This window comes from Symphalangus syndactylus, chromosome 6 (assembly GCF_028878055.3).
Source record: "Symphalangus syndactylus isolate Jambi chromosome 6, NHGRI_mSymSyn1-v2.1_pri, whole genome shotgun sequence".
Classification (NCBI taxonomy): Eukaryota; Metazoa; Chordata; class Mammalia; order Primates; family Hylobatidae; genus Symphalangus; species Symphalangus syndactylus.
Window position 1 is genome coordinate 107145290 of NC_072428.2, and position 12873 is coordinate 107158162.

Here is a 12873-nt window from a genome sequence, read left to right on the forward strand (position 1 = left end):
AGGAAGGAAGGAGGGAAGGAAGCTTGATCAGTTGTTAATACCATTCTGAAGTATTATTTTATTAGTGACAGGTAATAGTAGAATGCTTACAGTTCTTCTCTCTGTTAAGCTTTTCCAGTTTCTGGACTCTGTCTTGGGAATGAGAATGAAATTTACTTCCCTACAAATTGGGTCTTTTCATTTGATAGACCCTGTTTATCGAACATTCCTAATAGAGCTAATAAAATAATGCTCTTGGGGTGTTTTGCAATTTATTACACCCACTCCACTCTATTGATTCTCTTTCTGTGACATGTGTTTAGATTTGTATAGTGTTACATAATAAGAACTAGTGGGATCTAGTTTGCACTTTTCCCTGGGGCTTGGGTTGGGGAGCGTGTGTATGTTATTTGTGTAGAATTTCTATCTTCTATCATTGGTATCTTGTATTTAAAGCAAAATAAAACAAATTATACTTTTCTCAGTTCAGGCACAGAGTTGGCATGGTTTAGAGAGGAATTTTTGTCTTAGCTTATTTATGTTGCAGAAATATAATATTTGGCTGTTTTCATAAGGCTTTTTAAGGAAAGTGTTTTAAATTGTACCCTTACATTTGAGAGATGAAGCATGAGAAGCTAAATTACAATTTTGAAATATTAGAAATTTGCTGCCCAGTCGTTCTTTCCCCAAACTGGAAGTTGTATATGCTTTAGCATTCAATAAAAATCTGAAATGGAATCTTAAAAATCTTATAGCAAATCTAATCAAAGTTATTATCCTAAGAGAAAACTTTTTCTTTCTCTTACATTATTTGAACAAGCAAATTCTGTTTTTGGAGGGAAAGCACAGAAGTGATGGCAACATAACATCAATTAAGTTAGAGCAAAGATATGCAGACTTAGTTTAGGCTATAGAAATATTCCATGGACGGCCGGGCGCGGTGGCTCACGCCTGTAATCCCAGCACTTTGGGAGGCCGAGGCGGGCAGATCACGAGGTCAGGAGATCGAGACCATCCTGGCTAACACGGTGAAACCCTGTCTCTACTAAAAATACAAAAAAATTAGCTGGGCATAATGGCGGGCGCCTGTAGTCCCAGCTACTCGGGAGGCTGAGGCAGGAGAATGGTGTGAACCCGGGAGGCGGAGCTTGCGGTGAGCTGAGATTGCACCACTGCACTCCAGCCTGGGCGACTGAGTGAGACTCTGTCTCAAAAAAAAAAAAAAAAAAAATTCCATGGACACAGGGAGGGGAACATCACACACCGGAGCCTGTCGAGGGGTGGGGGGCAAGGGGAGGGAGAGCATTAGGACAAATACCTAATGCACGTGAGGCTTAAAACCTAGATGACACGTTGATGGGTGCAGCAAACCATCACGACGCATGTATACCTGTGTAAAAAACCTGCACGTTCTGCACATGTATCCCAGAACTTAAAGTATAATAAAAATTTTTTTAAAAAGTATTCCTATACATGTTTTGTACACTGTTTTTTTAGTTGCTTATCTATAGAAAATAATGTAACAATTTCTAGTAGCGTTTAAAGGACAGTTGAAGGAACTATGATTCTTGAATGAATGTTTTCAGTTTTAACCATGAGAATAAATGTGATGAAAAGTAATAAGATATTTGACAAAGATAAGACAAACAACACATTACTGTTGGGGCTAAAGAGGACCTAAATTCAAAGTTTGCATGAAATATGGTCAGCTGCTAAGATAAAACAAAGATTTATTATTGCTCAGTCCAAAGAGAAAACTTAAATGATATTTATAAGTGTAGTGATGAGCAGGTTGGATCTAGCAGGGGAAATGTAGTTGTGTAGTAGTGGTCACAGGCAAGAGATTTTCCCCTATCATGTCTTGAATGTGGTTCATTGGTTCATGCCCACCTGGCTATTGGTTCATACCCAGCTCACTTTCTAGAAATCAACATGACCTAGAAATAAAATATAAGGTCCATTTTTTTTTTTTGAGACGGAGTCTCGCTCTGTCACCCAGGCTGGAGTGCAGTGGCGCGATCTCGGCTCCCTGCAAGCTCTGCCTCCCGGGTTCACGCCATTCTCCTGCCTCAGCCTCTCCAAGTAGCTGGGACTACAGGCGCCCGCCACCATGCCCGGCTAATTTTTTGTATTTTTAGTAGAGACGGGGTTTCACTGTGGTCTCGATCTCCTGACCTCGTGATCCGCCCTCCTCGGCCTCCCAAAGTGCTGGGATTACAAGCGTGAGCCACCGTGCCCGGCAAGGTCAATTTTAACATGTTTTCTTCTGTCTGTAACCCCTGCAAAAACAAAAGATATAAAAATATGTAGACATTAAGACAGTATCTTTTTTAGTGGATTACACTTATTTGTTGCAGACATTTATTATTTCCATAATATATGTTGCTTTTTTCTTTTTCTTTTTCTTTTTTTTTTTTAAGATAGGAGTCTTCCTCTGTCGCCAGGGCTGGAATGCAGTGGCATGATCTTGGCTCACTGCAACCTCCACCTCCCAAGTGATTCTCAGGCTTCAGCCTCCTGAGTAGTTGGGATTACAGGCACCTGCCACCACACCTGGCTAATTTTTGTACTTTTAGTAGAGACGACGTTGCAGTATGTTGGCCAGGCTGGTCTTGAACTCCTGGCCTCAGGTGATCTGCCTGCCTTGGCCTCCCAAAGTGCTGGGATTACAGGCATGAGCTACTGTGCCCAGCCGATAATGTATGTTGCATTTCATTAAAAACATGGTGTTCATAAGTGAATGCTATTCATACTTGGCTTTATGGAAATCTCTTTTTAGTATTGACTGGTCACCCAGAAGATGAAAATATGGCAGCTAGACAGATAATGTCAATCCTTTCAAATCAATTTACTTACTGCAGATTTTAAGTAGTTTAAGCAAAGCATACCCTCCTAGGCAGGAAGCCCAGCTGTGTTTGTGAAGTGACATTATTTTCACCTTGCATTTAATTGAAAGCAGCTCCCTTCTAGTCCTGGCACATTGCTTTCACCCTTTTCTTAGAGGCACTGGAGAACAAATAACTATTGCTTCTTGCAGCACAATGTTGTATGCCTGTGATTCTCTGTCCTAGTTTACTTACCACAGGATGTAGCAAATTATCCAAAATAGGATGTAAAATTTTCAAATCAATAAAAAGTTAATGTATCACTTGTTACTTTCAGAAATAAAATGGAGGTTAGGAAATCAAACCCCTTGATATATGTGATAAAGTGTTACAAAATATCAAATGATTCACTTTGCTATTTGTGAGTTTCTATCTTTTATTTTTTTTGCCACTAATTACAAAATAACTCATATAAACCTGGGTTTCTCAAGCAATGTTCTCCTAGATGTGTAGGATGAAGGATATATTGGTGTGAATAGGTAGTAATTCTGAGCCTGTTCTGGAAGACCCCATTCCCCTGCAGAGTTCGGTAGGGGTCACATACCCGCAGTGGTGGCCATTAATGACCAGTTCTGCCTTTGAGTGCTCCAGTTGCACTACTCTCACTTCTGGCTCCTGGTGCTTAGGACCACTGTCGCCTCTCCCTGTCTTACCAGTTCCTATTGTTGTGAACATTAAGGAGTGAATTTAGTCAGGCAGCCTGTGCAGGTCAGCATCCCAGAGGCAGGTCTACAGCTCTAGCGGGTCCATTCCCAGTGGACCTTTCTGCTACTTGTGTCCAGCCTTTCCATTCTTGAATTACTGACCTGTGATAAAAAATGATGGCACCCTTACCACATTCTAGCAAAAAGGTCAACAGTCATTTACCAGTTCTGTGATCTTAACGCTAGTTACCTTGTTTATAACTGAGCATAATAACGGTGAGTACCTGATAGGACTGTTAGGAGGATTAAATGAGATACTGTGAAAATAGCCTTAACCAGTGCCAGCACTTTCTAGTGCTCAATATGTTTTAGATATTTACTTGTAGTTACTGTTGTAGCTCCTACTATAATATCGACTTTGTTTTGTACTTCTTGGTGTCTAACTCAATCAGCTTTTTCTCTTAAGTCAGTTTCTAGACTGATAGTTCTTTTTAAATGCATCTGTTCTTCATTTTCATAGTTACATGTATGTCCTCTGTATGTTTTCTGTTTCCATTCAATTTTGGGGTGAAATATGATAGCAGCATGAGGAGCTCCACTCCTGGTCTCAATGAATAAGCTTATGTTATCTATTTCTTAACTTTACTCCTTAACTCTTTGTATTCTGTTACCTGCTTTCATAATTTTCCTGGAACTTCTTAAACCTCATTGGTAATTTCAAAGCCAAATTTCATTAATCATTTCTCAGATTTTGTTCATACTGATTCGTTGCACTATAAAAAAGGACTTAAATTTTTTTTCTAATATTCACTTTGTTTTGTTTTACAAATTCTCCTCCCCCTCCCCTCCCCTCCCCTCCCCTCCCCCCTCCCCTCCCCCCTCCCTCTTTCCCTCCCTCCCTCCCTCCCTCCCTCCCTCCCTCCCTCCCTCCCTCCCTTCCTTCCTTCCTTCCTTCCTTCCTTCCTTCCTTTCCTCCCTCCCTCCCTCCCTCCCTCCTTCTTCCTTCTTCCTTCTTCTTTTTGCTTCTACTTGATACAGGGTCTTAATATGTTGACCGTGCTGGACTCGAATTCCTGGGCTCAAGCAATCCTTCTGCCTCAACCTTCTGATTAGTTAGACTACGGGTGTGCGCCACCATGCCTGGCTTAGAAAAGGACTTTATGTTGAACCTCTTTTCTCTTACAATCGAATAATAAATTCATTGAGTCATACTATTAGCAAGTCACAGTGCTTGGTGCGGGTGTAGAGGAATGGAATGATGACCAAGACATGGTCCCTGTCTTCAGTATCTTGAGATACTGAGCACTCAGGGAAAGAAAAATGGGCACAAAACTAACTCTAATCCAAAGTAAAATGTGTAGAGCACAAAGGAGAAATAAATACCAAAACAAAGGGATGAGAGAAAGCTTTCAAATCGTAGTGGTAGTTACTGGAATAACTTTAGGAATTCCCAGGCTGCTTGGAGAATGTGAGAATGTGCATCTGCTTGGTCCCTTCAGAAAACTGTCAGTGTGACAGATGGGAGGGTGAAAAAGAGGGAAAAGCTAGAATCTGTTGGGGTTAAATTGGAGTTCATTTTGAAGGATTAAAAATAATTGAAATTCTGATATATTTTACCTGTATAGAAAGGGACAGGAAATAATGTATAGTAACAGTGGGGTGACCCATCATCCGTATTTAACGTTTGTTAACATTTTGCCACAAGTGCTCATATTGCTTTCTCTTTTTCAAAAAAACTATTTTTTAGAACCCTTTTAGATGTGGCAGTTTTTCAGACTTTCTTTGTTTTTGATAACTTTACAATTTTGAGGAGTATCATATCTCCCTACAATCCTCTTGGATGTGGCAGTTTTTCAGACTTTCCTCGTTTTGATAACCTTAACAATTTTGAGAAGTACCGGTCAAGAATTTTTTAGACTATCGCTTAATTGAGATTTGTTTGATATTCTTATGATTTTCTGGGATTTTGAGTTTTTGGGAGGAAGACCACAGAGGTCAAGTGCCATTTTTGTCACGACATAATGTCAACTTGACTTATCACTGTTGATATTGACCTTGATCCCCTGGCAGAGATAGTGTTGATCAGGTTTCTTCACTGTAAAGTTACCCTTTACTTCCTCATACTGTGCTCTTGGGAAGGAGTTCGCTTTGCACAGGCCACACTTAAGGAATGAAGCTTTGTTTCCTCTTGTGGAAATAAATGAGGACCATCTAAATGAGAACAAGTAAAGGCTATTTATTCAAAGCCTCCCATAACAAAGGAGTCAGCCATCATCACTCGTGTTTGGTGGAAACTCGGAGGCAGTCAGAGGAGTAGGAATGCTTTATTGTAGAAAAAAGGGAAAGCGGCTGGGCATGGTGGCTCATGCCTATAATCCTAGCACTTTGGGAGGCCGAGGTGGGCGGATGACCTGAAGTCGGGAGTTTGAGACCAGCCTGACCAATATGGAGAAACCCTGTGTCTAGTAAAAATACAAAATTAGCCAGGCGTAGTGGCGCATGCCTGTAATCTCAGCTACTCGGGAGGCTGAGGCATGAGAATCGTTTGAACCCAGGAGGCGGAGGTTGCGGTGAGCCGAAATCGCGCCATTGCACTCCAGCCTGGGCAACAAGAGCGAAACTTCGTCGCAAAACACAAAACAAAACAAAAACAACAAAAAAAGAAAAGCTATATTATAGAAAAAAGGGAAAGCTCCAGGTAGGCCCTGTTTGGAGGCTGCTGACATGGAGAGGGTGGAACATCCTGTGTTATTGATTAGTGGTACATATTTTGCTTTCTCCAGCAAGTCTTAAAAGTGGGTACAGAAATTAGGGAAGCTGTAAGTTACTGTTCAAGTCCTGACTGTTGGGCTAATTGTCACATAAGTTTTGTGCTTAGTCAGTTTAGGCTACTCTAACAAATATACCATAGGGCTCAGTGGCTTCAACAACAAACATTTATTACTTACAGTTCTGGAGGCTGGGAAGTGCAAGATTAAGGGACTGGAAGATCCTGTGTCTGGAGGGCTTGCTTCCTGGTTTGCAGATGGCCTTCTCCTTGTGTCCTCACATGGAAGAGAGCAGAGAGAGGAAGCAAGCTTTCTCGTGTCTCTTCTTATAAGGGAACTAATCTCATTTACAAAGCACTCCATCTTCATGACCTAATTACCTCCCAAAAGCCCCAGCTCCAGGTACCATCACAGTAGGAATTAGGCTTCAATGTATGAATTTTGGAGTGACATAAATATTCAGTCCGTAGCATTGTGGTTTGGCTTTCTGGACTGGTTGTTGCAGGTTGTGAGTCAGAGTTCTATTTTTATATATGGTCTGGTCATTACCTGTTTGTATATTCACCCTTTCACCCACCTCAAAGGTAGTGTTCTATATCAATTATTTTGAATTCTTCTGCATGGGAGATTTGTCTCTTCTCTCCCATTTATGTATTTTTTTATTTTTTGTAGGGACTGGTTCTTTATTTCAAAAAGACATTTGTCAATATTCAGTATCAAAACAGTTGCACTATTGATTTCTCTTTCTCCCAATTGGACCCAAAGAGACCACATCAAAGGAGAGTACATTTTAAGCCAGTAAGCTGCAGGATGTACACCTAACAGACCTCCTAGAAACCTTACCAGGAAATGGGGACTCAGTAGGGAAAGAAACTTTAAAAGATCAGTAAACTGCCAGCCCACAAACTGCAGAGGCTGTCACAGCCAGGTGGGATGGCCAGGGTGCCACAAACCCAAAGAAGCAAAGTTTAAAAATAATATAAAATTTAAAAAGTTTTGTACATAAGCTATTCAAGTTTCTGCAGCACTGATTGATACAAAGCACAATGAGATGGCACTTTTAGAGACAGCAGCTTCAAACCCGGAAAGGATAATGAGATGAGTTTCACATGGCTGAATCAGTGGCAAAAACATAATCATCTTTCTTTCAAGGAGGCAGGAAAGCAATTAAGTGGTCACCTCAACATAAGGGTCACATGATCCATTGTGTAAGCAGTTGGGAGGGGCTAGAGATGGGACAAAAATTTGGTCTCAGAGGTCTTACCATCTTAATTTGGTCAATTCTAATGAAAAAAAAAGAAGAAAAAAGAAATAATGTTGTCCAAAGGTATCTTAAAGCTGAAAACTTGAACAGCACATTTTTGTTTGTTTGTTTTTGTTGTTATTTGGCTAACTCCTCCTGGAATCACCTTTCTGGTTTAGCTGGTACTTTGTACAGAGCAATGAGGTTTCCCATAGTGGAGTCTTTCCCTGGGCTCTGTTTAGCTCTCAGTAAGGCAGGCCTATACCTTTTCTTCACTATGGAGCGGGCAATATGCATTAAGCTGAAAAGTCACCTTCCAAAAGTGAGAAAAGGATTAGATTGCTGCTTCAGGGCTGTGGAATTACTTGGAATGTTTTACAAATGGTTGCTACAAAACAACAAAAAAGGTAATTACAATTGCATACATCACAATATGCCTTTTAAAGACATTATGCATTGTGCTCACATTCCCTTAAATGTTGTTTCCAAAGGTGCTCAGCCTCTAGCCCAGCTGGAATCTCCGGGAAGAGGCAGAGACAGTTTGGGGAAAAAGACACAGAGGAGGAGCGAGAGGCAAAAGGGGAAAGCAGCCTTCCAGTTAAAGATCAGCCCTCAGTTAAAGGTCAGCTTCAGGCTGGCTGGCCTCAGGCAGAGTCAGGGTCAGAGGGAGGAGCAGCAGCAGGGTGGGACTGGGCGTTCTACATCTCATTCAGGCCAAGCAGAGTCTGGACCAGCATCTTTTGTGTACAGAGGAGCTGTCCTTTGGTGCATTTGAGTTTATATTCCAGGTCTTCAACTGTCTTTTCCGGCTTGGCTACCAATCTCTCAGCAAACCCATCATGGGTCTCTGCCTCCTTGAATTTATCAGTAAGAATCTTGATCTCTTTCTCATATTTGTCTTCTTTTTGAGAGTACTTTTCTTCAGCAGCACTCAGACACTTCAGATTCTGGTCCATGAGTCTGATCTGCTCATCCATCTCTCGGCAACGGGACTCTGCCAGCTCAGCTTGTTCCTCTGTGCGTTCCAAGTTTCTTTCAATGATCACCAACTTATGAGCTACCTCTTCATACTTCCTATCTGCCTCTTCTGCAATGTGCTTAGCTTCTTTGAGTTGGATTTCCTGGAGTTCCATCTTTTCTTCATCTTTTAAGGGCTGGTTTTCAATAAACTTCATACCTCTGTCACTCTCATCAACAGTTTTTTCCGCTTCTTCCAGCCTTTATTGGGCAGTGGCTGGGCGCTCCTGAGCATGGTCCAGCTTCTCATGAACCAGCTGGATCCTACTGTTCAAGGAGGCCACTTCAGCCTCAGCCTGTTCCCGGGACCACCTTTCTCCCTCAACTTCTCACTGGAGACGATCAGCTCGCTCCTCTGTATCATCTGCCTGCTGCTGCAGAACCTGGATATTGCCCTTAACTGCCTCGATGGTGGTGATCCCAGCCATGGTGCCCACTCAGCTACTGCTCGCACTCCGGTTCCTGCCTCCTCCGATCGGCATTGCAGCCTCCTCTCCCTCCCCCATTTATTTATTCACTTATTCATTCCTTTATATCAGTATGGATTCATGGATATTTATTTTATACAGGTTACAATCCAATATTACTTAATTTCATTGTTCACATTTTTCCAGTTTTGGCCCATTGAGAGCTCTGCTGCTTGGCTTCTGTGTTCCTTTGACATACTCCCATGATAATGGGTTTTTCTTTTGAGAATTTCCTTAGTTTTTAGCACCACAAGATGTTCTAGGCTCATCTTGTATATTTTTTGTCCTCTGTCTCTCTCTCTCTCTTTATTGATTGGTTGAGACAAGCTCTTGCACTATCACCCAGGCTGGAGTGCAGTGGCACAATCATGGCTTATTGCAGCCTTGACCTCCCAGGCTGAAGCAATCCTTCCATTTCAGTCTCCTGAGTAGCTGCGACTACAGGTGTGTGTCACCATGTCAGACTACTTTTTAATTTTTTGTAGAGATGGGGTCTCCCCATGTTGCCCAGGCTGACCTCAAACTCCTGGGCTCAAGCGATGCTACGGCCTTGGCCTCCCAAAGTGTTGGGATTACAGGTGTGAGCACTGCTCCTGGCCTCTCTGTTTTTAAAAATAAGCTGTTACCTAGACAGGTAAAGCTACTCCTACATCCCTTTCCCTACATTTTTTCTTTATTGGTAACCATTGTCCTGAAGTTGGTATTGTTCCCACGTATTTAATGTATTCATGAACAATGTATAGTTATTTCGTGAGTTTTAAAAATGTACATGATAGACTACTGCCCATACTCTTCTTCAACTTGTTTCTATTATCAAACATTATGTTTATGACATCTTCCCATGTTGTAGATATAGTTAATTTAATTGTTATATGGTATTTCATTGCATGAGTATACCATGGCATATCCATTTTACCATAAATAGATAAATTAATGCTGCATGGACCTCTTTACACATGTATTTGATTTATCAAGGGAAAGTGTTATCAATAGTAATGGGATCAACTAGGGAAAGTTTGGAAATTTGTGGGGGACATTTTATTTTTTAAATTTTTACGTATTTCTTTTTTCTTCAGAAAATGCCAGCAGGAGGGATATTTTCAATTATTGATTGGGAGAGCCTTACTGACATTGAGAGAGGGTGAGGACAAAGGATGTATGATGACCTGTGATGTGTGTGTCTGCTTTTCTCCCATATAATTTTTAAATATCCCCCTCAGGTATTCTTGTACTTAAAAATTCTTTGTATAATGATCCGACTCTAGAACCTCCATTTTGCGTATAAAACCAAAGTATTTTTGGCATGGTTTTAGTATATGCTTTTTTTTTTTTTTTTTTTTTTTTTTGAGACAGAGCCTCACGGTGTCACCCAGGCTGGAGTGCAGTGGCGCGATCTCGGCTCACTGCAAGCTCTGCCCTCTGGGTTCATGCCATTCTCCTGCCTCAGCCTCCCGAGTAGCTGGGACTACAGGCGTCCGCCACCACGCCCAGCTAATTTTTTTGTATTTTTAGTAGAGACGGGGTTTCACCGTGTTAACCGGGATGGTCTCAATCTCCTGACCTCGTGATCCGCCCACCTCGGCCTCCAAAAGTGCTAGGATTACAGGCGTGAGCCACTGCCCCCGGCCTTTTTTTTTTGAATTTAAACTACCATGCACATTGAGGGAAGAGTTTACTTTGTTCAGAACTTGGTAAAAGTTCTGAACAAAGTAATACACTTGTATCATCCTGCATTTGTAGGTTTTGCATTCATGATGACAGTATATAGGGGTGCAAATGTCTGTTTACTTCATTAAATCCTCTACCAAAGTCATGAAAAAATTTGCATTTTTAATATAATTATATTATTCTAAATAGGGCCAGGACTAAGGTGAGGCAAATGAGGTTGCTTAGGTGCAAAATTTGAGGAGATACAAATGCAAGTGTCCTGCAAGTGCAGGTTCAGCACTTTCACTACTTTGCCTGCTTAAATTTTGCACCCTAAGCACCTTGCTTGCCTAATCTCAATTCTGCCCTGATTATAAATAATATTTTATGTATTTTTTTCATATTTTAGTTAGGCTATTGCATTAGTCCATTTTCATACTACTGTGAAGAAATACCGGAGACTGGGTAATTTATAAAGAAAAAGGTTTAATGGACTCACAGTTCCACATGGCTGAGGAGGCTTCATAGTCATCGCAGAAGGCGAAGGAGGAGCAAAGGCATGTCTTACATGGTGGCAGGCAAGACAGTGTGTGCAGGGGAACTGCCCTTTATAAAACCAACAGATCTCGTGAAACTCATTCACTATCACAACAGCATGGGAAAAACCCACCCCCATGATTCAATTACCTCCCACTAAGTCCCTCCCATGACATGTGAGGATTATGGGAGCTACAATTAAAGATGAGATTTGGATGGGGACACAGCCAAACCATATCAGATATTATGGGGGTTTTTTGAAAACAATTTTTTTTTTTTTTTTTTTTTTGTGAGATGGAGTCTCACTTTGTCTCCCAGGCTGGAGTGCAGTGGCATGATCTTGGCTCACTGCAGCCTCCACCTCCCGGGTTCAAGTGATGCTCCTTCCTCAGTCTCCCGAGTAGCTGGGATTACAGGTGCCTGGCTCCACACCTGGCTCATTTTTGTATTTTTACTAGAGACAGGGTTTCATCATGTTGGCCAGACTGGTCTCGAACTCCTGCCCGCCTTGGCCTCCTAAAGTGCTGGGATTACAGGCATGAGCCACCATGCCCAGCCTTTTTTTTTTTTCTTTGAAATTTATATGTGTTAGGTAGATTATCTATTATGTTTGTTATAGAATAGAAAAAGGGTGTTTCAAATAATTTCCTTTAAAAGGAAATATTAGATCTGATTGGTCTGAGAACCACTGCTTTAGGACACATACTTGGAAGTGCCCTTTGCTGGGCCATATGAACATCTTCAACTTTATTGGGTATTGCCAAATTCCTTTACAGAATGGTTGTCTCAGTCAGAGATTGCTGTAGTGATGCTACATTAAAAGAAACAAGGCTGGGCACAGTGGCTCACACCTGTAATCCCAGCACTTTGGGAGGCCGAGGTGGGCAGATCACCTGAGGTCAGGAGTTCGAGACCAGCCTGGCCAACATGGTGAAACCCCTTCTCTACTAAAACATACAAAAAAAATAGCCGGGCATGGTGGCAGGAGCCTGAAATCTCAGCTACGTGGGAGGCTGAGGGAGAGAATCGCCTGAACCCAGGAGGCAGGGTTTGCAGTGAGCCGAGATCACGCCACTACACTCCAGCCTGGGTGACAGAGCAAGACTCTCTCAAACAACAACAATAACAACAACAAACCCCAAAAGACCCCAAGTTCAAAACTCAGTGGTTTAATATAGTAAGTATTTATTTTTCCCTGTCAACCTGTGGGTAGATTGCAACAAAAATTAGCTGGGCAGGATTCTGGACTTCAGGCTCTGAGCTCCAGTCTGCAGGTTGGATTGAGGTTGGGTTCAGGTCTGCTCCATGTCTCTCATTCTCTTGGACTAACAGCTACCTAGGACATGTTTTCCTCATGGAAAGTGGCAGAAGCAAAAGAAGCCAAGTGGAAATATGTAAAACCTCATGTGGGCCATACATAGAACTGACTCGCTGTCATTTTTGCTCACATTTCGTGGACCCCAGCTTGTCACAAGGCCAAGCCCAACATCTGTGAGGTAGGGCAATATATTCTGTATATTCTCGTGAATGGTACTGCAAAGTTATCTGGCAACGATGTGGATTAGAATTCTAGTACAGGGAGGGTGTGAAGAATTAGGAATAATGATTCAGTTTACCACATGGTTGTACCATTATATACCTCACCAGTAATAGATGCAAACTCTTCTTTCTCAACATCTTCACTAG

At 41.8% G+C, this 12873-nt stretch overlaps 2 protein-coding genes across 10 annotated transcripts in view; one reads left to right on the forward strand and one right to left on the reverse strand.

Annotated features, from left to right (window-relative positions):
• ST7 (suppression of tumorigenicity 7) overlaps positions 1–12873 on the forward strand; it is a 280933-nt gene that overhangs the window by 15510 nt on the left and 252550 nt on the right. The gene's annotated exons all lie outside the window — the stretch shown is intronic.
• On the reverse strand, positions 8218–9023 carry LOC129484921 (tropomyosin alpha-3 chain-like). Of its 2 annotated transcripts, none has more exons than XM_055283779.2 (2): positions 8870–9023; positions 8218–8737 (listed from the first exon to the last, which is right to left on the reverse strand). In XM_055283779.2, exons 1-2 carry the CDS (start codon positions 8962–8964, stop codon positions 8218–8220), a joined length of 615 nt encoding a protein of 204 aa, XP_055139754.1. In that variant the 5' UTR covers positions 8965–9023. The 2 variants fall into 2 exon arrangements, with proteins under 2 accessions (XP_055139754.1, XP_055139755.1); XM_055283780.2 differs by having other exon boundaries at positions 8218–8698; positions 8833–8967.